At 53.1% G+C, this 24,642-nt stretch overlaps 6 protein-coding genes across 6 annotated transcripts; 2 read left to right on the top strand and 4 right to left on the bottom strand.

Moving 5' to 3' along the window:
• The first annotated feature begins 3,329 nt into the window (after positions 1-3,329).
• BDP81DRAFT_434833 (TBC domain-containing protein) lies at positions 3,330-6,873 on the top strand. The gene is made up of 4 exons (XM_060590997.1): positions 3,330-3,596; positions 3,718-4,057; positions 4,120-6,317; positions 6,374-6,873. The coding sequence occupies exons 1-4, from the start codon at positions 3,471-3,473 to the stop codon at positions 6,434-6,436; spliced, it is 2,727 nt and encodes a 908-aa protein (XP_060442011.1). The 5' UTR covers positions 3,330-3,470; the 3' UTR covers positions 6,437-6,873.
• Positions 6,863-8,321, bottom strand: BDP81DRAFT_434831 (40S ribosomal protein S8). The gene is made up of 3 exons (XM_060590996.1): positions 8,214-8,321; positions 7,843-7,917; positions 6,863-7,775 (listed from the first exon to the last, which is right to left on the bottom strand). Exons 2-3 carry the CDS (start codon positions 7,904-7,906, stop codon positions 7,219-7,221), a joined length of 621 nt encoding a protein of 206 aa, XP_060442010.1. The 5' UTR covers positions 7,907-7,917; positions 8,214-8,321; the 3' UTR covers positions 6,863-7,218.
• A 1,929-nt stretch (positions 8,322-10,250) lies between these two features.
• Positions 10,251-11,847, bottom strand: BDP81DRAFT_397292 (uncharacterized protein; the record flags this gene model as incomplete). The annotated part of the gene is made up of 8 exons (XM_060588305.1): positions 10,251-10,780; positions 10,829-10,890; positions 10,945-11,066; positions 11,132-11,383; positions 11,438-11,505; positions 11,562-11,598; positions 11,648-11,667; positions 11,721-11,847. 8 exons carry the CDS (start codon positions 11,845-11,847, stop codon positions 10,251-10,253), a joined length of 1,218 nt encoding a protein of 405 aa, XP_060442009.1.
• Positions 11,848-14,954: 3,107 nt separating this feature from the next.
• BDP81DRAFT_73256 (uncharacterized protein) lies at positions 14,955-15,876 on the top strand. The gene is made up of 3 exons (XM_060596215.1): positions 14,955-15,015; positions 15,103-15,530; positions 15,588-15,876. Exons 2-3 carry the CDS (start codon positions 15,184-15,186, stop codon positions 15,700-15,702), a joined length of 462 nt encoding a protein of 153 aa, XP_060442008.1. The 5' UTR covers positions 14,955-15,015; positions 15,103-15,183; the 3' UTR covers positions 15,703-15,876.
• Positions 15,877-16,050: 174 nt separating this feature from the next.
• Positions 16,051-17,560, bottom strand: BDP81DRAFT_397290 (glutathione-disulfide reductase; the record flags this gene model as incomplete). The annotated part of the gene is made up of 2 exons (XM_060588304.1): positions 16,051-17,311; positions 17,412-17,560. 2 exons carry the CDS (start codon positions 17,558-17,560, stop codon positions 16,051-16,053), a joined length of 1,410 nt encoding a protein of 469 aa, XP_060442007.1.
• A 1,527-nt stretch (positions 17,561-19,087) lies between these two features.
• Positions 19,088-20,769, bottom strand: BDP81DRAFT_380489 (RecQ family ATP-dependent DNA helicase; the record flags this gene model as incomplete). The annotated part of the gene is made up of 4 exons (XM_060586844.1): positions 19,088-20,313; positions 20,369-20,403; positions 20,475-20,593; positions 20,690-20,769. 4 exons carry the CDS (start codon positions 20,767-20,769, stop codon positions 19,111-19,113), a joined length of 1,437 nt encoding a protein of 478 aa, XP_060442006.1. The 3' UTR covers positions 19,088-19,110.
• Positions 20,770-24,642: the final 3,873 nt, after the last annotated feature.

Genomic DNA, 24,642 nt, shown 5'->3' with positions numbered 1-24,642 from the left:
GGCGGGCAGAGTGGAGGCGGCATCACCTTTGTCGACAGTACGTACCGCACCGTAAGGCGACCAGATGTGACCATCTTCCACTCGCTTCTGGAAACCGTTTCTGCCTTTACCTTTCATTACCTAAGGTAAGGCAGGCAGGCCAACACAATCATGATGCTGCCCTAAAACCTACCTTATGAAGGCAAGGTAAACACAATCAGATCATGAATGGTTACGGTAATGTGCATCTTCTTTCTCTCATAGGCATTGCCCACTCCCTCATGTAATATTGCTGCTGCATCAGTGTCGTACAAGGTACCTTCGTGACTGCACATTAGGCAAAGAAACATCCTTTGCTTGCCTGATGTCTAGTCAGATGGCAGTCTAAACCTAACCTCAGACTCATTGACTTCCTTGAAACATTGCAATTTTTCCATCTCACTTGCTTGAGGAGTCAGCCACAGCAATCTACCTCACTCTACCTACGATACACTGTATTACCAGTCTGCAGTCTGCCTCATCATCAATGTGCCCCTGCCACAACGCAAGATTTCTTCCTTTAACATGATAGCACGTTGCTCCGTACATACGGGGTACAATGGAGATTTATGACAGCATTCAGCGCCAAGCAAGTGGACTCTCAAGTCACAGAGTTGATGAAAGCGCAAAAGTCCAAGGAGTTTGGCCCACGATTTGTCAGAGAAAATTTCTGTTAAGCCACTTGGGAAGAAGTGCCTTACTCGACAGGCTTCCTTCGAAAGAATTTTCTGAAATGCTGTGCTCTCATAACAGAGATGTGATGCCTAGGAGGCATTTCTAGCTCACATCAAACAACTCATTCACTGCCAACGCATGGCACGCCAAATTGTCGGAGGTTGTCACTTCTCCACGTGGCTGGTGTGCCGAGAATGCACGTGTCGACGTGTAGTATTGGGGCTTTAAAGCCTCAACTGACCAGGTGTTGGTTTGCGCTGGGACTTGAATCTCATATTTCTCAACAGAGGGCTTGAAAATGCGACAGAGGTATTCGTATGTATGGCTCTTCGGAATTAACCCTCTGGGCACAACAATCTCCCCATCTCAAGCACGGGGCACGGGATACAGGAATGACGCTAGGCAGTGTTGTTCGTAGGTAAGCGAGGGATGTACGGACAGTCCAACGCCCTTTTCCCCGTTGGAGGTGATCACTAAGGCTTTCAAATTTCGAGTTGATATCGTCAGTAAAATCCTCCATAAATATCAAGCGTCGAGTGACAAGTGTGTTGAATCTTTCTCGTCTGCTCTCGCCGTGATAAGTGTAGCGAGCTGTGACATTTTTGCTCGTGGCTCAGAGCACGCACAGGAACAACTGGGGCGGCCGATATGAAAGGCCTGGGTTGCATTCCAGTCCATCCGTACCAAGACACCAACCGGAGCTGGCTCGAGGCTGGTAAAAATAGGATCCAAGAGTGCCAGGCATGCCAAACAGGCACCTCGGAGATCCAAGAAGACTTCGCATGGAAAGCAAAGACAACATCCGGGATCAAAACTGTTCGAACATAAGGGCAGAAGCATAGTGACTGCCGAGTCCCGGCGATGAGGGAAGAAAACGGCCTCGGTGCCGTCGTCCCCCGAAGCCCGGGTGTAACCAAACCAACAAACCTACAGACGGCGTAACGCCGGGTCTGCGGGCGGCCGGCCGGCCCTTTCTTAGAGTTAGGAAAAAGGGGGAAGGGCACAAGGGGGTCGAAAAAAGATCTACCCCCCCGATTGCAACGGTGCGAGAGATACGCAGATCATAACGTTCCAACGGGGAAAGGCTGGCGCTACCAAGAGTCTACTCAGACTGCGGTGCCAGATAGCGATAAAGAGCAAGTACTGAACAAGTAGCCACATCGCACGAATGCTTTGCCTCGGATGGCCAACCATCAAGCCAGTCAAGCCATCCAAGAAACTTGTGCTGCAGGGGCAGCGGCTGTTGGACTGAACGAAACTCTTTAAAGACAAGGTCGTCTCGGAAGACGCGCACACATGCTAAGAAGCCATGAAAGCAGATGAACAAACAATACTCCATATTAGAGCTGAACAGTAAACTTGGGCTATTGTTGGTCACTCGTATTATTGTTGGCTATTGCTCACACGAGATAGTGCGGTAAAGGCTGGCCCAAAGATCGGACGGAATATTGGAGTTACTAAGAAAGGGCAAGGCAAGCTTTCATTCTGACAAGATTGAGGCTCCCAATACGGATATGAGTGATGTTAACTATTGGAGACCCAACGTGAACTCGTCCAAAGGCAGAGGCTTCGGGATGGGGCCATCGTATCTGATATTGTATTGATATGTCTTTCTGGACACGCACCTGGTAAAAGTGACTTTAGCGAGAGCAACAGAGGCAGCAAAAGGCTTCTTGGAGGCTGGAAAAGGTGTGGGAGGTGGTGGGCAATTATTAAGAAACATCAGCTTCCCTGCCGCGTCGATCCCAGCAATTTCCTTTTGGCTGGCCCTTCCAGGCTGGTTGGCATTTCAAAGGAACGCCCCCTGTCATTCATGGCATTTGGGGCTGGCAAGTTCTGGCGCTCCGGCGAGGAACTCAGGAACTCACGGCATCCAGACTTGCAAGCTTGCAAGAAAGAAAGTGACTTACGAGACCACCCCTCGTGCTCCCCCCCGGAACAGAGAGCGATCCCGTTCCGCAGCGGCGCGCTAAGCTATCAGTGGTTGGCCCGGTCCCTCACCTTTTGCCTCCCCCTGGCCCCCAAAACTCGACTGGTTGAATCGAACGTTCATCTGTAGTGGTGGACCTCGAGTACGGATAGTGCTTAGGGTCGATTGTATTTGGGCCAATACGGACGGGACTCGAGTATTCGCAGCCACCGTTCGGGGGTCTACTTCCAGGTCCCCCATTCAGGTGGGTGGATTCCATTGGCTTAGGTACTGTGTCACGTTGAATAGGAGAAAAGATACATCTGAAAGGGGTCTTCGCCCCCCATCTGCGGTGAGGCTCGGGGCAGCTTCATTCATTCAATTCAATTCCCCATCCCATCCCCCATGCCCGCCCACCCCCCAGCCAGGAAATAGGAAAGAAAAAAAGGGAGAGGGAGGCACAACTTGCGCGCCACAACCGATCCTCGACTGTCAGTCAACCCTCGACCCTGACCTGCCTTACTCCGTACTCGCCTTCTCGATTCCCCGTCGTCCGTTCTGACAAGCTTAGCGACGAACAACAACACACACAACGACAAAAGCAGTTCCAAGCAACCAACCCTGCATCCTACCTTGAGAGAACGAGACTGCAGCACCCGTATCACAAAGTATTCTTCAGCAGCACAGACGACACGGTCTACAGAATTGCCTAGTGCTGGAGTCCCCCCCCCCCCCCCCCCCCCCCATCTCCATGGACACCAACTAGGTTCCTTTAAACAGTCCGACCTCGACCTGGACGAGAGCTATCCCACCATACCGCACACCCACATAGGTCAGCGCAAGTTGACCTACAATCCTTTATTTCGCAATGTCCCAGCCAGACGAGCCTGTCGCGACCGTTTCGCCTGAAGTCACCAAGGACATCAAGGAGACCACGGAGACCAAGGAGAAGAGACTCTTGACTGACTCCGATTCCGACTCTGATAAGGAGAATGTAACGCTCCCCTCATCCTTCCTCCCTTGATGCACATACCTGCTTTGGCCTTCCAAGCTCGACAACAAGGCACCTCTGCACACAGGAAAAGAACAACTCGCTGACATGACCGAACAAGCAGCAGGATGCCTTCGAGGATGCCGTCGTCGATGTCGCCGAGGTAGCTGAGGTGCGTTCTCTTACTCAGAGAACGCCCTCGGTCTCCAAACCACCACCCGCCGAGGAAACGGACCCTGAATCCCCGAAAAAGGAGGAGCACACAGAAGAGGACAGGGTGGAAGCACCAGCTCCGCCGTCACCAACGCCAGACGATCACTTTGTCGACGAGGACTTTGTGAGCGACCATGAGGACGTGGATATCAAGCGCAAAGCTTCTCCCGTATCTCATCGACTTTCCAACACCTCAAATCTGGACGATGTCAAGCTCGACGACGACCACCCTGCCCCACATGAGGAACCAGGTTTGTTGTTTCGCCGCATGAATTGATTGACGTGTGTCAACAATGCTAATTTTAAATACAAGAAACGAAAGCCATTAGCCCGGTCGTCGAAGAGAAGCCACTGCCGCCCAAGAAGATATCCATTAGCAGCATCACCGGCGCCCTTCCATCCATGCCGTGGTCGCCGCCAGCCGAACCATCGCCTGCCAAATCTCCCGTAGTCCCAGCCGCACCCCCACCGCAAGCCGCTTCCTCTGCCGCCCTGCCACCACCCCCTGGGCCCCCGACCAGGAAGCTCACAAGCCCCTTCTCCTGGCTTTCCCGAAACAGCACAAGCAAGGAGAAGGAGACCTCACCGCCTCCACAAGCTTCTCCTCGCCGAAACACAGCCAGCTCCATCGCCACGTTAACGAGTAACCCCGAGATGTCGCTGGGCAGGTTAGACGAAGAGAAAGAGGGTGGCATTCCGCGACACAGCTTGAAGGACCGCTTCAAAATGGTGCGCCTACGGGAAGAGGCCGGCGTCACGCTGCCATCCGACGACGATAAACCTGTGCCGCCGCCCAAGGGATTGGGGTTGATCACACCTCCCGCCCCCCACAATGGAAACGACAAGGAGCTTGGAGCCGATCAAGCTCCCAAGTCACCTCTTCCAACGGCCCCGAACCCGGCGCTGGCACCAGGAACAGTGTCTGGTGTATCGGCTGGACCCTCCGACATGTCAGACTCCCAGGTAGATTGGGATCTCTGGCAGTCCGTCGTCTACGAAGGCCCGGCGGTTGTTCAACGTACCAGCGCCGAGGAACTGAACAAAGCCATTGCCAGTGGTATTCCAAACGCTATCCGTGGAGTAGTCTGGCAAGTACTGGCCCAGAGTAATAATGAAGAGCTCGAAATCATGTACAGAGAGCTAGTGGCCAGGGGAACCGACAAGGAAATCAACAGGAACAGTCATAGCACTGTTAGCTCGAGCAGCAACGGTACTCTCAGCATCCAGAACGACATTGTCAATTCATCCTCCTCATCTGTCCACTCGGAACACTCGGCCGCGAATGGCATGCCTTCCCCTTACGAGAAGAGCGCGGAAGCGGTCCTGAAGGCGCAGCAGGCGGCTACGGTGGCCAGACAAAAGAAGCAAAAGGAGGATACTGCCATGCTCCAGAAGCTGGAGAAGACGATTCGACGAGACATGGGTGCGAGAACCAGCTTCTCCAAGTACGCTGCCGCTGCCGGGCTTCAGGAGGGCCTTTTTGGCGTGTGCAAGGCATATGCTTTGTTCGATGAGGGTGTCGGCTACGCTCAAGGCATGAACTTCTTGATTATGCCTCTTTTGTTCAACATGACAGAGGAAGAAGCCTTCTGCCTGCTGGTTCGGTTGATGAACCACTACCACCTGCGCGATCTTTTTATTCAAGACATGCCCGGCCTACATAAGAACTTGTACATCTTTGAGCGCTTGCTTGAGGATTACGAGCCAGCTCTGTACTGCCATCTTCGCCGCCGCAGTATCTCGCCTCACCTCTACGCCACGCAGTGGTTTTTGACACTATTCGCCTATCGGTTCCCCTTACAATTGGTACTACGCATTTACGATCTGATCCTGTCTGAGGGTCTCTCAGCTATTCTGCGATTTGGTATTGTCTTGATGCAGAAGAACGCAGCCAATCTACTTGCCATCTCGGACATGCAGCAGCTCACAGTCTTCCTCAAAGACAAGGTTTTCGACGCCTACATCGACACCGCACCAAGTGCAGGTAGCATTCTGGAGAACGGCTTCTTTGGAAGCTCAAGCGCCAGCATGGACAAGGAAGTCTACCGCGCCGACCAACTCGTCAGAGATGCCTGCGATCTTGATATCACCCCTGAGATTCTCAAGACCTACACGACCGAATGGGAGGAGAAGACCAAGGCAGAGAAGGATCGTGAGGCCGAACTGGAAGGGCTCCGGACTGCCAACATCAACTTTGCCGTCAAAGTCCGTAAGCTCGAGGAGCGTGTCGAAGCGTACGATAGTGAGCAGGCTGCTCTCGCCACGGAGCTGGTCCACACCAAGGTCGAGAACGAGGAGCTCAAGGATGAGAATGAGAGTCTCAAGGGCCAGGTCCGTGAGCTGCGAAACGTTATTGAAAAGCAGCCGGAAGAGCTAGAGAATGCATGGAAGGCTGAGCGTGAGGATCTCATGAAGCGTAACCTCAAGGTTCACGAGGAGAATGAGAAGTTGGAGAAGGAGATGGCGGAATTGGAGGAGGAGCTTGTGCAGACGAAGATGCAGTATGCCGAGGTAAGAGGATGCGCCGTCCACATTCGCCAAGTATCGTCTGACTGACTCTATGACAGATCAATTCTCAGCACGAGACACTCAACCGCAAGTGGACAGACCTCAAGCGACAGTTTGCTTGAAGCAGTCAGTGAGGAATACGACCCTGGTAACCCAGAAGCAGAATTCTCTGAATATCTTAATGTACAAAGTAATGATAGCTTCCCATTGAGTATGGAGGTTTGCGTGTGTTTGCTGGCCCAACGCACATCTGGGCGGCTAGCGGGATGGGTGCGGGCACCGAGGAATCAGATGGATCCTTATGGTGGTCAGTGATATCCCGAAAACCAACACGCGGTAGGAGTGAGCAGAAGCATGTCGGCCTAGACAGGCCACGAGGAACTGGCTAGCAGCCATCGGGGTTACTACAACACTCGCAGTAGAGACCAGCAGCCAGGTGAGCATGGAGAGGGGTTCAAGGCGCATACTCTAGCTTCCATAGGTAGACTTGACAGCTACAACATCAAATACAGAGAGCATCACAACACATTGGGAGAGTGGACAACAGGCGAAGAGTGATTACGGCAGGCAAAAACTTGGTGGTATAGTCTTTTTGAGTCTTCCTAATAACCCATATCCGTCCGTGGACTCGGGTAGCTTTTCCGAGCCTACATTTCATTGTAAGCTGATCACGCCCCATGATGGCTTGCCAGACGAAAAGCAAAACCTGTTGAACACCAAGAACAACCCAAGAGCCCGATAAAATGTTTTTTTTTTCATTCCCGTAAAGTTGATTCCGTGAGAGAGTCACAGTTATCTAGTTTTTCCCCCTCCATTCCACATCCCATACGCCCACAACGCGACGCTGTAATCGTTAAGACATGGCTTTTCACGCAGCAACCCCTGTAAACGAAAGGCGATACGTTTACTTGTGGAGCTTGCGCTGGTAGAAGGCGAGCTCCTCGCCCTCGAGGATGTATCCGTCGCAGCGACCGGACTGGCCGGGGCGGGAAGAGATGACGGCGTACAGGCGACCGGCCTCGAACTGCTTCTCAAGAACGTTCTCGACCTTGCCCTCAGCGGCGAAGCGCTCAGCCTGCTTCTTCTCGACGGACTTGGACTTCTTGGTCTCGTCCTCCTTGACGCCGGCGGCGGCCTGCTGCTTCTGCTGGCGGCGACGGCCGAGGTTCTGGCCGTAGTGGGCCTCGTACCACTGACGGAAGGGGGCGGCGTCGATCTGGACGACGGCGGACTTGGTCAGGGTGTTTGTGCGGACGAGCTCGTTGTTGGAGGGGTGGTAGGCGACGCCGATGACGCGGGTCTTGCGGGTGCAGCCCTCGGAGGCCCAGGCAAAGTTACCGGAGTCGAGGCGGAGGGCGCGGTACTTGTGGTTGCCGCCGCGGGTGCGGACGGTGTGGACTCGCTTGGGGCCGATACGGGTGTTGGCACCCTGGCGACCGGCCTCGAAAGCGCGCTTCTTCCCTGTTGAGCAGAAAGGTCAGAACGCATGCTTGATTAGAGCATACGGGCTTTCGATTGTATTACGCACGGTAGTAGGCGCGCTTGGCACCGGAAGCGGAGCGCTTGTGGCGGGAATCTCTCGAGATACCCATGATTGCTTATGCTGTTCATGGAGAAGAAGTTAGCCATGGGTTCTGGTACAGTAGTGGAAGAGTGACAAAAAGGAAACTTCTTAATCGTGAATGATCCCGAAGAGGGGCACTGGTGCTGAGGGGGGATTGGGAGAGGGGATGCGAAGTGTTTCTTCAATGCCCACCAAGGAGATATCGCGAAATGCCTTTCTTCTTGCGCTGACGGATTGGAAAAGCCAGCGAAAAGAATATTGGAAGATCGTGGGATATCGTCGTCGAGGCAGGTGGATTTTTTGAATTCTCGCTATTCCTCGTTTCGGTAACTAACCTGATGGTTCCTCAGGAGGCAATCGACTGGTGGCTGGCCGGCGTTGGGTGGTTGACTGTCGAGGTTGTCGGGAATGAACTTTTTTCGGGAGGTTGATGAGATTCGAGAAACAGCACCTGGCAAATTTGGAGTTTGTGCGGGCTCGCTAACCCCACTAGCAAAAGTTGGGAAAGGTGCACGGTCCAGGCTAGGGCATGCTTTTGGCCTGAGGTTCGCAAGAATCAGGGGTTTTCTCATTGGGCGGCTGTGATTGGTGATTGCTTTCTTGTGTGGAGTCTCTCGGTGAAGAACTCTGACCGAGATGCATCTCACCGAAGGTCTCTACTTCTGCTCAAGGTACCTACCTTTCTTGGGATGTGCCTTTGATCGCCTGTTGACAGATATCATGCCTGCAATCGACAATAAAGGATTCATGCCGGGCTATTTTGGGAGTTTGTTTGCCTCCCAACTCTAATTTACTTACGATAAGGAGCCCTTTCAAGATCGTCGACTGCCATTGGAACCAACGACCACAGCTGGTCCAACTGCCGGTCGAGCATTTGAAGCAAGCTAGCAGCGTCAACGCATCATTGAGGAGCTTACTTTTGTATCGCCAGAGAATCGACACGCAGTCCTCCCTGTTCAACTCCAAGGGACCCTTCTTCACTGCGACAGAAACGCCAGTATGTTGGGATCATGTTCCTCGTGTCTTCGATGGCCTCTCGAAGGCGGGTAGCTTCATTATGGGAAGTCTGTGTAAAGGGAAAATGATGCTTTACGAACGATTTAGCAATCAATTTGGCCACTTTTGAGGAGAGATTACCCGGTGTAAAAGGCCGTCGGGCCAGGCCTCTCTATCTCTACCGATCTTTCAGACCTTCTAGTTTATGCGTGCAGGTGAGGGCGCTTAGGACTATGATGCCCGCCAAGACGGAGACGCCATCAAGTCAAATAGCATAGCAAAGCCATCGATTGAAAGAAAGGTTAAGCATATAGTCGAGGATCGGGCTGGACAACTTACCCGACTTTTCGCCGTGTTCTAGACTCCAATCAAGTCTGAAGCTTCTCACGTTTCTAGACCAATTCAAGAATCCGATTCTCGTACGTCAACTCTCCCATATGCGATATGGACAAGGTTAAGAGACGCAACCCTTGGGGTCCTTGGCGATCGACGCCTGACTTTGCCTCTGCTTACCATTGCCTCCCTGTTCCTGCGACCCTATCTTCATAGTTAAAGCAGCAAAAGTGTAGGAAGGTTTACAGTGGCATCTCACTCCAATCCCTCATTTACTTCTGTCAGACACGATCAAACATGACAGCAGATTGCACTCTACGATCGCTTTGAAATTCTTCATCCCATGTTTATCTTTCTGTAGCCAAGTTTCTCGCGATTGAATTGCTATCAACAAGAGACACCACACTGAGAGGGCGAGGGAAGGCCCCATCTCATCTGTAACGCCCAAAGACGCGAGTTCAAAGGCCGACATGCCCATCGGGTCCGGGATCTACTTTGTAATAGTTCAATAGCCGGAGCCTTTCCCACGCCGGGCCTTGCGGCATATCCGGCCTTTATGTGCTCCCTGCCTTACTGATGACAACCACCAACTACCAAACCCCCCGCTTGGAAAAGTCGGGTCTTCTCAAGCATAGACTGTGTCAAGAAGAGACAAACTGCTCACTACAAGCTCTTGACAGCCCGTTGACTATCCGAACTGTTTGGGATCTGCTGCGAGTGCCCCCGTGCAGGTTCCCGGCCACCAAGCAGCGGAAATCATGTCCAGAAACAGGCAAAATTCACCGGGTCAAGAAACACCATGAATCGAAACTTTTTGAAATCATGAAGAAGTGAATTGGCCTATTCTAGTGTAGGCAGTGTATCGCGCAGCGACCTCGAAAAAAGGGGGCCGGAGACAGCCAAAGTTGGCCTGCCTCTATGCCAAAATGCTTGTGTTTATATACATTAATGTAGCCGCAGAAGCTCTTCCGGCAGCGTGCGTATGTACTGGTAAAGGAAAACCATCAAGAGGTCTGCTCAAACCTCGTCACCATCAGGTGCGATCAATATTCGGATATCCAACCTGTGCCGTCGCGGATGTTTCCGATATTCCCTCGACTTTTCCGCCTGGCCATTGGCCGTCCCGCGGGGAAGTATGGATCTTCCATCACGTATTGTGACGGGGTCATCTGTAGCTGCGATGAAGGGATGTCGTTTTTCACCTTGATGATCCCCATCTCCACGCTGTGTGCTAATGATGGCTTGTCGAGGTCCAGAGGCAGGATATTCTCCATGCTCTCGGTGGTTGCTCGTGTTGAGGTTCCATAGGAACTTGAGCTAACGGATAGCTTTCCGCCAGCTTTCCCCTGCGTTGCGCGTGCGTACGCATTTTGGGCCAAGTATGGCTTCGACCCGCCTATCGTCGTTCGCTGATTGGGATAGTAGACTTTGGAGTATTTTCCTGTCGATAGGCCGAGAGCCTTGTTGAGAACGGGGAAACGGGATATCAACGGTCGTAATGATGGAACGCCGGAGCAAATGATCAAGGCGCAGACTTCGACTTCTGACCAGAGCAAGGGGTCGGCGACCAAGACTGCGAAAATTAGCTGGTGAGCGATGGAGGGGAACTAGAATGACTTACAAGTAACGTCGCGGTCAAAAGCATTGATGTAGCTCACTCTGATGACGGAAATTACGCATACCCTGTGGCTGTAAGCTACTTGTCTCAAGAGGCAGACACTGTTTCCAAAAACTCACAGTAAACCGAGGGACAACATAATGATGACTCCTACCCGCTTCGCCATCGGGAGTTGCAGTTTCCAGACAGTCGGAATTGGCTGAATGAACAACACCAAGTCTGTTAATAATTTGATGACGAACTATGTCAAGTTAGCTGGCTAGTTCGCATCACTTCATTTTCCTCCCCTCCTAAGGAAACACTTACAGCAGAGTAATAGAAGATGGTCAAATCTAGACATGTTCCGGGTACGGATGGTGTCCAAGCTCTTTCGATGGGAGTGCATCTGAAGATGACGACGGCAGTCTCTTCAATTCCCTCCGCAAGCAGCAAGACGATGAGAAACTTGTTGATACGCTGGTAGACCTGATCGGGGAGCAGCCGAAGGTAAAGAACTGCGAAAGACATTTTTACCGTCACGAATGCCCAGATGTATGTGAGCTGCGTGACGACTTGGAACTGAAGATGGTTTGTCAGTGCGGTTCGAGGAAAGTCTCTTTTGGTGTTCTCTACCTTTAAGAATTCGGCAAAGTCTGACTTCGAAACGTCTTGAAAGTGAGAGCCCAAGCCCATGCTGGTCACTATTCGAGATCAGTATGAAGATTCTCTTCAGCTTCCAGAACGGGTGGCAGCTTACTGGCAAGAATTGCACTGCATAGTGCCATGGCAAGGACCTATTCATGATTAGCAACATCCACAAACTCTTATCGCGGCTTCATTTACCCAGCTGATGAGCACAAGTGCTAGAAATAGTTAGCAAGATAATTGTGATATTTCTTCAGTCGTTGGTACTCACTGTCATCCCAGCCCAAGCTTCGGAGGAGGACACTCCGTACAAAGGTCCTCATCACGACTGTCAGCGTGACAAAAGACATCAGCATGATGGTCACGCTCGCCGTTTGAGCGACCTTTGTGTCCGCCATTTTTGCCGATGGTTACATTCAGGTCGAAGGTGCCTCTCGATAATTCTCAAGACAGCGGGGGGAATAGATATTCACAGTCCGACATAGAGGACCGGAGTGGAGGGTGACAGGATGGACCATGACTGATAGGTGGTTCCCTACGTATGTATGTGCTTGACATAGCCCTTCGAACGCTGATGCATTGGACACATACTACGAATGCGAACCCAATCCCGGTCCTTCCACTGCTGTCTGATCTCTTCAGCGATGTCCCTAGACGACTCTGTCGAGATAGTCTGAAGAAAGAGACGGACTGGGCGTCGAGGACGGGCACCCGGGGTCATGCGTGTGCTGGTAATGGGTGCGTATGGCCACCCGAACAGAGGCACGCTTCATTGTGAACCTCGTTCGATGCCAGCTGTCTGGGACAAGCATAGACTTTCCGCGAATGGACTGGTGAAGAAATCTACTTGCGAGCCCCTTGTTTGGAGGTTAAACTTCCAACAGCCAAGTTTCAAAGTTCAAGGGCTGGTTGATCGCCGCAAGGAAGGCCGTTCAGAACATCAGGCTCTGCTGCAAGATGACCCACGGATCTATGAGATTCAGTGGCGTGATTGGTAGGGTGAGACGCGAAGCCCAACGGCTTGAATCCGTCGATGGGTCGCCCTTGCGACTATCCACAGGGGAATCCGGGGAAGGCGAATCGGGTCGCGGGGCCACGCTGCGTGGATTAGGTCATGCATGTGTCCGTCCTCAAAGGGCTGGCGAGCCGTGCTCTCCCCGTCAAGGCAATCCAGAGGAAATTTGATAATATCTGTGTCTGCCTGCCGAGAAGTAGGTATACAACCAATGACTCGTCCGGACATCGGAAAAGGTGCGGCTAGCTGTCCATGCCCGAACCTGCCAGTCATCTATAGCCCCAAACTCTAGTAGGGACCTCAAATAGCCTGATGCTAGAACAGTGCAACAGCCATGCTCGTGTGATCCGATAGTATCCAACTTAATTAGCCGTGTAGCATTCGCAAAGTCGTATATTCGAGAGACTTTCCCAGGGAAGCTTGGCCAGGCGCAGCCGCTGTGGGCTTGAGACGACAGAAAACCGACCTCGTGGGAGCCTCTTCCTAAGCCGCGTTGGGAAATTCTAGCGGCGAGGCCATTGATCAAGCCCCGTGTTGCTCCATGTAAGTCGTCTAAAACAACAGAAGAGCCACGAGCTGGCTATGACGAACTTGTCTGTGCGGGTCTCTATCCTCCGAGTGACCCAATTTACTAGTTATGACCAGAACAGACTAGTCAGGCAAACGATTCATCGTGAGCAGGCCGGTTTATTTACGGAGGAAACGCTGCCTCGTAACATTTCGGGTCCGCGTTGTTGAGGCACTTGCGCTCCCCGAGCCGCTGTTTGATGTGCTCTCTGGCCAACTGTGAAGCCGGCCAAGGACTATTTGGCCAGATCCTTCCGGTCAATTCGGTCTTCTTTCGCGCGAAGAACGCGGACTTCGACGGCTGAACGACGGAAAAACATGATGAGAATATTCTCCCGGTGGAGAGGACAACGGCATGTGGGAAAAGTGCGCTATCCGCCAGAATCGCGGCGTGTTGTGTGCCAGAGGCATTTCGTGTGATGGGTTTCAGTATCAACGCCGCGGCAAATCCCGACAGCTCGGGGCAGTCCCGATATTCAGTGTGAGTGGGCGGGAGCCGAGTAAGCGCCGTTGCGGTATCGTCATAATGGAACAATATAAGCGGTTCGAATACCCTCCCACAGGCCGGGAGGCAGGAAAGGGTAGCCTGTGTAATGGCCACGATTTCGATGTCTGTGCTGTGTTCTTGTTGGTGCATAGTCGGTAGACGAGAACGAAGAGTGGCTTAAGAGGCTCAGATTCTGCGAGGCGGTATATCTTACTCGCTGTTTATTTGTGGACGAAGCGAAACTCATCTCATGTTTCGCGACAAGAAACGTCGCAGCTGAAGAAGAGATCTCGTTTTGGCAGGCCTAACCCAAGGGATCCAGGCGCCCCAGAAGCCATCATACGAGCCTTTTTAGTCACAGAGCCGCCGTTCAGGCGGAAAAGCCGTTTATCCTTTTACTGACAAGGTGCCGCTTGTTTGCGAAGATGTGCGAGAGTTTGGCATGCAGCTGTCGACAACGGCGACGAGCCAAGGCGCCGGGCCATCATTCGCCTGGAGACACGTCGGCCGACGAGAAGCAATCAGACCTGGAGGCTGAGACATACGTATCCACGTGTTGAAGTCTCGGTCAAAATTCAAAGTCATGATTGCCGGATGGATGGGACAAACACGGCCACTAAATGCGATTGTCTGATGAGATGACGAGTCCCTCGACTCGAACCTAATTCCGCCTTGCCGGCGATATTGCTATGCTGCCAAGTATGAGTAATCATCTGCAGACAATCGGCATGCCATTTTGGGTTGGCGGCAAGATTGTGAAGGTTTGGGAAGATGCAAAAAAGACTGGCACTCATCTTCGAGAGGGAGTGGGGCGTCCTCTGCCGGTTGGCTGTTTGACTGCGGCTGAGAGACCCTTAAAAGAAGGGTCCGCGGTTGTTGGTCCTTCTTGTCTGTAGATGATTTGTGATCATAAAGACGACGCAGCTGGTGAAGTTGGCCAGAACGGTCCAGAAGACATCGTCAGTGCCAGCAGAGTGGTTGCCAAGGCCGTCGGTGAGTGATATTGAGTTGCCGGCGGGACGAGACACAGACCTATCTTACCTTCCCTTCACATGAAAATCGGGCGGGCCATTCCTGCTGTTGGCCGACAGAGACAAAGCGTTCTTACCTCCATCCAAAATACAGGAGCGACTCGATCGTGACACCCGAAGATGGCAGCGAGTCTGGTGTTGTAGGTGGGAAAGAGACGATCTCTGGATGGTGTTTTGAAGTTGTTCCAGAAGGAAAGAAGTTCGCGCCGGCCCCATCCACCGGTCCCTTCCTTCCCCAGAAATACCACCTGTCTCGGAGCCATTCCCGTTGATCTCCCTCTCCACTCACAGGGGTTCCTTCCGTCTGCCTGGAGATTTGCCCGGTGAGGGACTTACACGACCACGTTTTGCTGCCAGCACTGCATCGTCAAACTTCACCTTGCCCATCACAACCTCAATTGGCTTTGCCTCGCCCTCGGGTTTTCCTAAGATCGATTCAAACACAAAAAGATTGTATCCTTCCTTGGTATGTAAAAAAATCACCATGGAATAATCCGATCAACACTCTCTCAATGTGGGCAAACGCTGACTTCTTTCTTGCTTGGTCTTGCAGCAATTTCCTTTTGGCGACCAGAATTCCTACGAAAAACCACACTCAAACGATACCTAGCTAAGCACCATTGTACCTACCACAATGAAGCCTACACTTTGCATCACGGCCTTTACTGGCATGATCGGCATTGCTGCTGCCACAAGCCCTCCTGCCTGTCTTCTTGCAGCTCTCAGCCAGCAGCCCAAGGTCTCTGCAGTCGATGCCATGTGCACCGATTTCATGGACGCCATGCTCAGCAACCTGACCAGCGTTTGCCAGGGCTCCGATCTTCAGGGCGCCTACAAGTCTTACGCATCTACGTGCGAGGAAGTCGCTGGCGTCAAGGTTGCTGATCTGCCCTCGTCCTCGACCATGAGCACCACCCCTACCTCGACTCCGGAAGCTTCAGGTAACCCCAGTTCTGATGCTACCTCGACGGCTACTCCCACGTAAGTACTCTACTGCCGGGTTGTTGCTGAAATCTCCATACTGACACATGGTAACAGCGATGGCCCTCAAGAGTCGAAGCCCAGCGCTGCTGGCGCTATTGCTCCTCATGCCGTCCTCTTCACCGTCCTCGGTTTGACTGCGACTGGCCTCGTCAGCATAGTATTCCTGTAGGGGATACCAAGTTACGTCAAAAAGCGAGCAAGCATCTGATTTTTTCTGGAATTCGACACAACATTCGTGGTCAAACAGCACACGAATTTCTAGGCACTCATCTGGGCCAATCATCGACAGACGAATTATGGTAAAACAGGACACCAAGGTTGCTTCGGGATCAGGCTGCAGGAAAATGGGCATTTGCAATAGCTGGCGGCGTTTCGGACCAAAGGGAATTGATGAACCATCTCACGAAGAGCATTGGCGTTCAAGGACAAGGCATGAGATTAAAAGTTGAAATTGTACGAATTGGTATCTTTTCCTCCTCTTCTAAGTCTTGCCAGACCTTTCTCTCTATGCAAGTCTCTATTTCAGCGTGACCAGCTCTTCGGCGCTGGTGGGGTGAATGGCAACGCAGCTGTCAAAGTCCTTCTTGGTCGCGCCCATCTTCACAGCAACACCGAATCCCTGGAGCATCTCTCCACTGCCAAGACCAGCAATGTGCAGACCAACAACCTTCTCCTCAGGACCCGTAGTAACAAGCTTGTAGGCGGTGGGACCCTTCTCCTCAGGCTCCATCATGGCATAGTACATGGCGGTGAAGCTGGTCTTGTAGACCTTGATGTTGTCCTTGCCATACTTCTCAATGGCCTGGGGCTCAGTCAGGCCGATGCTACCGACCTCGGGGTGCGAGAAGACGACGGAGGGGATGTTGGAGTAGTCGAGGTGAGCCTTGGCGTACTCGGCGCCGCCAAACAGGCGCTCGGCCAGACGACGGCCAGCAGCAATGGCAACAGGGGTCAGCTCGACCTGGCCAGTGACGTCACCGAGGGCGTAGATGTTGTCAATGTTTGTGTTTTGGTACTCGTCGACGGGGATGTAGCCCTTTTCGTTCAGCTTGAGGCCAATCTCCTCGAGGCCGATATTCTTGGTCGCCGGCGTGCGGCCAATGGCCCAGATGAGGTGGTCGAAGCCGCCCTCGGCCGTCTCCTTTCCGTCGGCGTCCTTGTAGGTGATTGTGAGCTTGCCGTCGGCGTCCTTTTCGACCTTTGTCGGCTGCGACTTCTTGTGCAGGTTGACGCCCAGGCGCTCGTACTCCTTTGTGACGGTCTGCTGGATGAGGGGGTCAAAGGTGCGGAGGAAGGTGTCGTGGCGGATAAAGAGGTGGGTTTCGGTGCCGAGGGCGTTGAACATGCCGGCGAACTCGACGGCGATGTAGCCCGCGCCGACGAGGGCGACTTTTTTGGGCTGCTGGTCAATGTCGAAGAAGCCGTCCGAGTTGGTGCCGAGCTCGGCGCCCGGGATGGTGGGCGGGATGGTGGGGTTGCCGCCGACGGCGACGAGGATCTTCTTGGCCTTGACGAGTGTCTTTGTGCCGTCGTCGAGGGTGACTTCGGCCTCGTTGCGGGAGGTGAGCTTGGCCCAGCCGTGGAGGTATTCGACGTTGTCGTTTTTGAGGTTGCGCTCGTAGATGCCGTTGAGGCGCTTGATGTATGCGTCGCGCTTGGTCTTGAAGGTGGGCCAGTCAAAGGGGGCCGTCTCGTTGACGGAGAAGCCGTAGGATTTGGCTTGGTGGATCGTCTCGGCGATGGCGGCGGCGTTGAAGGTGACTTTTTTCGGGACGCAGCTGTAGAACGGAGGGATATTGGTTAGTACATGTTTGCTTCTCTTGACTCCCCAAGTGGCAGAGAGAGAGAGAGAGACACAGAGAACACAGGTTTACTCACCCAACGTTCACGCAGGTTCCTCCCAGCCTGGCACCCTCGACGATGAGGGCCTTTGCGCCGAACTGGCCGCAGGCTTTACGCGCCGAGGCGAGGCCGCCGCTGCCGCCGCCGATGACGAGGTAGTCGGTCTCCTTTGTGATGGGAGCCATGGTGCGGGCTGTGGAAGACAGGTGCCTCTGTATCGATACGAGTCGTGTGGGTGCTGAAGCTGCTGCTGCTGCTCGTGATGCTGCTGCTGCGGTAGATGTGCGGTAGAGGGCTTGCATGGGGAACTGAATCGCGGGGGGGGGGGGGTAAACGAAGCAGGTGAGGAGGGGGAGGGGGGGGGGGGGGGGGGGCAGAGTAAATAATAGATTTCCGATATGTACGGTGGTGGGGCCGAGTTGAGTGACGTCTTATATGCTTCTAGATGCGCAACTTTCCCACGCTACGGTATCTGACAAATGCAGCTTATAGTATGGTGCAGTGTGTGTGTGTGGCACGACGGACGCGGAAATTGGTTGGTGGTGGGATGGAGCTGACGTAAGTTTTTTTTTCTCTCTTTCTGTTGTCCCGAACGGCGGCGTTTGTTTGCTGTTCGGCGAGTCGGGGGAGTGAGCTGGTGGATTGGGGATCTCAAATCAGCGTACCGGGGGGTGGTGGCGCGCGACGTCAGGGTACCTTATTCTCAATGGACCTACCGAGTATCAGTACCTATGCTCTAGGAGGATGGATGCGTGTGTGACTTGTGTATCTGGAGGTCTAGTGCATGGTGTGATGTTGCTATACAAAAGCGTTTGTTGAACAGAATATGGATATGCATGGGGATGAATCATCACCAATCAACCGCCCATGTTCACACGGAAAAAAGGGGTCCCCGCTGGAGAAAGCCGTGGAATGCGGTTGATAACTAAGCACCGTACAGCTGAAGCCCGGCGAGCAATCTGTAAGACTCGCAATTGTTGCAGGGTACTTTTTTCGGGGTCCATTCTTTGAACGATGAAGAAAACACAGGAGCCTCTCGTCATCAAAACATTTGACAGATTGACGTAAACAGGGGAGCGCGGGAGAAGAATTCCAAATGCTACCCCGTCCGCTGGAGCTGACCTCGGCCGAGGTACGTAGGTACTTTTCACCTCCCACGACCGTCGACCGTCCCAGTCCCCGCCGTCCTCGCCCCGGCACGGGAGCTAAGCCGGAAGCTTCGGTGGGAAAAAGCATGACTTCGTACCGGGCAACTTACCAAGCACACAAGCTCTTCAATACCTACCCCCAAATCACTACTACCTAAGTATGTATGGATAGATACCGTAGTCGTGTCGGCTTTCTAGACGGCTTCTTTAGTCTGATAGCTGGCACTCGAGGTAATTGGCCCAATGCAACCAGACGTCATTAATAATTGCCGATTCTGGTCGTTTGTGCAGCCTGGGACTGGTGACTTTGGCCCCAGAGAGGTCTTGTCGACTTGGACCAAGGTGAAGTCCGTTATATGTAAGCCTAGGTAGATCTCATAGACGTGAAAAATTAAGTGAACTCCGATAATAAGCTCACTGAATGAGCACAATATCGCCTTCTCATTCAAGTCACGATAGGCCTACAAGCAAGCCAAAGATAGAATGAGTTTCATCAGTCATCTATTTCATTGTTTCCATATGCTGCTCGGCAGCCTCTATCGGGGTATCATATTTGACCATCCTCATCCTCATCCTCATCCTCATCCTTAGTATTCATCGTAGTAACCGTCATACTCGCCAATCTGAGCCTGCGTACTGACCCATTCCTCATCCGCCAAGCCGCGCATCATCCGCCTCTGGAGAGCCTGTGCATCTTTGTGCCAGTCGCAGGCAAAGTCACAGTTTGGCGTTTCGCTCTCGCCAAAATACCTGCTAATCTGCGCGTGCCGACAGGCCGTTGTGTCTTCGCAATACAGGGCAAGTTTCTGCAGGCTCTTGGCCTGAGCCTCCCAGTTCGATCCATCGCGGTTCCCTTTCCTAATCATGCTCTGCACGCGTTCCAAGTCTTCTCGGCTGTAGTACAGAAAACAGAAGCTTGCGTTCCCGTCTCTGCCTGCGCGGCCTGCCTCTTGGTAGTAACCCTCAAACGACTTGGGCAGCCGCCAGTGCACAACGAACCGGACATTGTTCTTGTCAATGCCCATGCCAAAGGCTGTCGTGGCCACGATGATATCGTAGCCAGGCTCGTTGTTTACCCAGCGGGCCAGCGTCTGTTCCTTCTTTTCTTTGGTAAGCTTCGCGTGGAAGGGCATCGCGCCTACTCCCTCATCTCTGAGTGCCGCCGCGAGTGACTCGCACTCATCTCGTGATATGGTGTATATAATCCCCGAGACATTATCCAACCGCTCCCCCGCGGCCTCCAACTCTGACTTGCGTGGCTCTGTTTTTCTCCTCTCGTATACGCCACGTATCCAAGCTAAAAAGTTAGAAGGGCGGTCGTCTTCCTGGTCTTTGGTGTATCGGATCTCAATGTGTAGATTGGGCCGATGAGCAGTCATGACGAAACTCTTCAGTCTCTCGGGTTGCTCCAGGAGGCCAAGCGTCTTTAGCAAGTCTTGACGAACCGTCGGGTTTGCTGTTGCCGTCAAACACATAATGGGCACCTTGGGAAACGTCTCTCGAAACCACGAAAGCTTCTTGAAGTCTTTCCGAAAATCGTGACCCCATTCTGAGATGCAATGAGCCTCATCGACTGCAATGCGCGCCAACTCACACTGCTCGTTGACCAACTTGATCCGTCTCCTGAAGGAGTCCCCTGAGCATAGTTCCGGTGTCACGTAGAGTAGTCTGATGCGCGGGTGGCCACTAGCGAGATCCTGATTGATGCGATCCCTCTCAGCCGGCGGCGTATTACTGTTGAGAGAGCTGGCATCGATGCCCGCCGATCGCAGTGCGTCAACCTGATTCATCTGACGGAGCTGTCAGCTGTCGCGCTTGAGTAAGGCTGCAAGGAATACCCCTCACCATGAGACTGAGCAGTGGCGAAACGACAATGGTGACTGCCGCAGCGAAATCACGTTAGTTGACGACGACGCGTGCATGCGAGCTCGGAGCAGTTTCGGGTGCTTACTCCCTTGGTCAATGCAGGCAGGGAGTTGGAAGCAAAGACTTTTGCCGAACGACGTTGCGGCCTGAACGAAGACATCGTGACCGTCTAGGGCAGCAACGATGATTTCACGTTGTTGGGGCCTGTGGCGGATTTGTCAGTCAGCGTTGCGTGATCGCGGGTACGTGGCATGAGTGTAGCTTGTGAACTCGACGATGGGATGAGGAATTGTTCTTCACCTGAAAGTCGATTTGTTGAACTGGCGTCTGAGAGTGAAGTCTATGTCAACGCATGAGTTGGAGCGCGACAGAGGAGGCATGATGATGATGCGTTGTCGAGAGTTGATGAGGGGGGGGGGGGGGGGGGGTTGTCTTGATGTGAACAAGACGGTGTCTAGTCTCGATGGGGTTATGCTTGGCCGAGCTTCTGGATTGCTTCTATTGCAGGGCGCGGGAGCATAAGGTTGCACTAGACCAAGAAGAGGGCCCGGATGTGGTCATGATCGAGCTCGGGTCCGGAGGTGGTCCGTCAGGCGTTGGGCCTTGGTGGGCCTTGAACAGCCGGCCTGTCCGAATGCCCTCAGACGGGAAGCGGAGGGAGAAAATCGGGCGCTTCTGAGTGGGTGTGGGTGCCCGCACAGGCAGTCCGCAAACCGATCAATTGGGTCGATGTGGGATTTCCGAAAGACTCTGACAGATGTACGAACAGTCCAAGTGGCTGCCTTCACGCGTGGCTGTGCTCCTTTACAGTATTACTGCGTAGACGAGAAAAAGAGTCGAGCAAGGGCATGGAGATGCAGACCGGGTTCATGGAATGAAGCAACGAACGGACAGCAGATTCAAAATGGACATCAGGGCTGGCCAATGCTATCAAAGCCTCAGGCCGCAAGGGGTGGTAGGTGTAACTTTTCCCTTGTGTTTGTCGAGACACCTACGAACGTACGGATACAGCCACCTTTCTGAGGCCGGGCGAAGGAAGCAGAACATGAAGCGTCCGTGGCAAGTACAACTTCATACTTACCTTGGGTGAAAATGTTTCCTCTCGAACATTTGGCTTTTTTTTCTTTTTCCGGCCTGTCCCAAGGAGCAGGGACAACTGCAGGAAGGAGGCGCCAAGACCAGGACACGGAGCAGGTGAAGTAAGAAGGGTGAACGGGGTAACCTTTGCCGCCGCGGATACAGTTGACAGGAGTACTCCGCGTACTTGCTTTCGCTTCTTACGGGGTCATCACGAGGCGATTCGAGGGGTCATGTTTGCAAAAGGCAGAGACAAAATGAGAAACAAGCGGCCAGTCCCCAGTCTCCAGACCGAACTTCTCGGCCATTTCCTATTTCGGCGAGCTTCGCAAACGATGCTCTGCTGTCAACATTGCGCAACCCGGGCCACCCCTTCCCGTCCAGCTGGGACACTGGGAGCGTCTAGTAGGGGAAGGGTGAGAGAGAGAGACTCTAGTCTAGGTATTACTCCGTATATCACAACTATACTATTCCATACACCACAAGACACAAGTAGCATACCTTGGTAAAAGTAGTCGGCAGGACTTAGGTATTGCCGGCGGGATACCTACGCTACCTCTTTGTCGAACAGTCGACCCCAAGACCAGCATCGGTAGGATCACAGACGGCGCATTGTGCAGCGGGCGCGCTTTTCCCAAGTAGTGCAGGTTCTCCCACGGTGGGCTCGCTCGGGCTGGGGGTCAGTGTTACGGACTGGGGGTCATTGCTTGCTGATTCAGGGCCACGTTGTGATGAATCGCACACAAACCTTTGGCGGCATCTGGCACGGTGCCAAGGTGTGCTTGTCGGTAATTCGGTTCTCGTCTGTGGAAAAGCCTCAATCACTCAATTGGGTTGATTGAAACGAGGACCGGATCTCCAATATTGTTGTCTCTGGGCGGTAATCGAGGAGGGCGGGGCTCGTGGTCTTCACGGCCGTGGTCAAGAAATGCCGCCGCCGTGGGCAGCAATAGCAAATAGCAAGGCGAAAGGCAAAGGGAATTCCGAGCTTATTCCCAGCAGACTCTGCCTTGGGATTGACGCCAGGCGGCATGTCTGACAGGCCGTTGGAACACACGGCCCCAGATCTGCAAGAAGAGTCTTATTATTAACTTAGCTTAAAAGTCGTCGATGCAGATGCAGATGCAGATGCAGATACCGATAGAGATGCCTACAGTACGGATAGGTGATAGTGGAACCAACCCGATCAACGAATCGATGCACCCAATAGGTAGCCCGTCGTGGAGACAGACACGAGTGCCTGTATCTGTACTCCGTACTCCGTACGGACATGTGCGTACGAAACCACGTTGTACTGGAGCCTCCCCCCCTTCTCGTCATCGCTTCTCGGGTTCCGTGGATTGATACGAACTATCCCGACTCTGTAACACCCTAGTAACGAACTGGATGTGTTCGTTTCCATTTGCTGTTGGGCTAGCCTGTCGCGCCTCTTGATCCAAAGTTCATCTCAGCAACAAAACCTGGCCTCCAGGGATCATTCGATGGCGAGATTGAGTGCGGGTGAGTGTGGGGGCGGACGGAGACTGGAAAAGGCAGGATTGCTACTCTGTAAGTGTACGAATAGCATGGAAGAAGTAACCGTAAACGAAGGCCTGCCGCATGCCCTTGGAAATAAGATTTAACAAAGTAAGCCAAAATACTGGGGTCGGAGAAGAGATTGTAGAAACCGCGTGGGAGGTTGAATGGAATGCGACGTTGACAAGGAAGACTTTTCTTCTTCAAACCTGCGTTTCCCGGTATAGCGCCCTGTCTTTGTTTCTGTTCCTCGCCCTTTAACGCCAGAAATACTCCCAGGGGCTGGGGAGTCTGGCTTGTCTGGGTGTGCGCCCCCGGTCGTTTCCCCGTTTGATCTGTTCTAGACCTCTGACCAGCGAGCAGCAGGCCACCAGTGCCGCATCTGTCTCTCGCAGAGTGCCAGTCGATCAGTCTCGCACAGAGTATTCGTACGGTGAAGGAACATCGAGGAGAGGTGTGATGCTGGTTTCCTTACTCGGTACGGTTAGGTATCATAGGGTGACACACAATCTGCACAGTGGGGAGAGGTGTTTCTCGGCGCGACATCAACGCGCAGCAGAGTCGTTCGTCGAAGCGTCCGAGTGTCCTGGAACAGCTGGCCACAGTCCTCGATATCGATCATGGTGTGTGGCCCATGTGCAGTTGGTGGTTGTGTGTGTAGCCACCCGATGCCTTATTTCAAACGAGGCGTGTCACGTTGATGCCCGAGTCGACCATGTCGTCAGTAAGAGTTTCGTTGAGGTAGCGGGAACAATGTGCTGCATGAGGTAGTCAGTCGTACGTACGGAGTACAAAAGTAAGGTAAATATTAGTCGAGGAGAGGAAAGGGATATGTCGAAAGTTCTGTCAGACTGTCATATGCGCTTTGGTCAAGTCTTCCCGCCCGTCCGCATCTGCAGCACTGTGCGATGTGCGAGATCTGGGGGAAGGAAGAAAAGTCAAGTTACCGCGAGCCGCGATGTATGTGTACTTGAGGTGGTACGAATACTCACAGAGTCACAGTAAAAGAGGCGAGGTGCCTTGCATTTTTGCGGCGCGCTACCTTACGAAAACTAGGTACGGAGTACTTTGTGAAGGTTCCTTCCCTGAGGCGCTGGTGAAGTGCAGCGTGCCTGGCGTCTTGGCCTGGATGAGGTACTCAATTCACACCCCCTCCTTCTTGCCTTCCGTTACACTTTAACACACCCCCGCCTTTCCCTTTTCCTTTTTCTTCTTCTCATCTTTTCCTCTTTCTTTTTCTCATCTTTTCCTTTTCCCTCCTGCCAGTGCTCAATGTCCCAGGTTCCAGCCAGTCGCGTGCCTCTCCTTTCGCGTGCTCTTCGCCAAACAGCCGCTCTCACCCATAGACTCGAGTGTTGATATCCCTTCTCATTGGCTTGTTCATGATGGCATCTAGGAGCAGTCAAGCACAAGCCTCTGCATATCTGCCCAAGCCAGCAGTCTGTGCGCCAAGCTTCAACCCCCAAAAGGGACCCTCAAAGTGTAAATCAGCTTCACTTGATACCTTGGGTTGACTGACCTACTAAGCATAGGTAGTACGGGAGAGCTTCTGCCTGCCTCAGTCTGGATTCTGCAGAGATGGATGTGTGAGGGATGGATATCTGACTATACGGAGTATAGATCCCTCAGTCTTCTGCACATGTGAGCCCCAGAAAGTGCCT

The sequence above is a fragment of the Colletotrichum phormii genome, assembly GCF_030913505.1.
Source record: "Colletotrichum phormii strain CBS 102054 chromosome Unknown BDP81scaffold_18, whole genome shotgun sequence".
NCBI classification, from domain to species: Eukaryota; Fungi; Ascomycota; class Sordariomycetes; order Glomerellales; family Glomerellaceae; genus Colletotrichum; species Colletotrichum phormii.
Note: the sequence above shows the minus strand (reverse complement) of the source record. Positions and strands in the feature narration are given on the sequence as shown.

What these genes read in the sequence shown, in the direction of transcription:
- BDP81DRAFT_434833 (XM_060590997.1), top strand. Translation starts at nt 3,471, where the DNA reads ATGTCCCAGCCAGACGAGCCTGTCGCGACCGTTTCGCCTGAAGTCACC. An exon ending in TGCCCCACATGAGGAACCAG is followed by an intron (nt 4,058 to 4,119) that starts GTTTGTTGTTTC and finishes TTTAAATACAAG; the next exon opens with AAACGAAAGCCATTAGCCCG. An exon ending in CGAAGATGCAGTATGCCGAG is followed by an intron (nt 6,318 to 6,373) that starts GTAAGAGGATGC and finishes ACTCTATGACAG; the next exon opens with ATCAATTCTCAGCACGAGAC.
- BDP81DRAFT_434831 (XM_060590996.1), bottom strand. Translation starts at nt 7,906, where the DNA reads ATGGGTATCTCGAGAGATTCCCGCCACAAGCGCTCCGCTTCCGGTGCC. An exon ending in TGCCAAGCGCGCCTACTACC is followed by an intron (nt 7,776 to 7,842) that starts GTGCGTAATACA and finishes TCTGCTCAACAG; the next exon opens with GGAAGAAGCGCGCTTTCGAG.
- BDP81DRAFT_73256 (XM_060596215.1), top strand. Translation starts at nt 15,184, where the DNA reads ATGAAGCCTACACTTTGCATCACGGCCTTTACTGGCATGATCGGCATT. An exon ending in ACCTCGACGGCTACTCCCAC is followed by an intron (nt 15,531 to 15,587) that starts GTAAGTACTCTA and finishes ACATGGTAACAG; the next exon opens with CGATGGCCCTCAAGAGTCGA.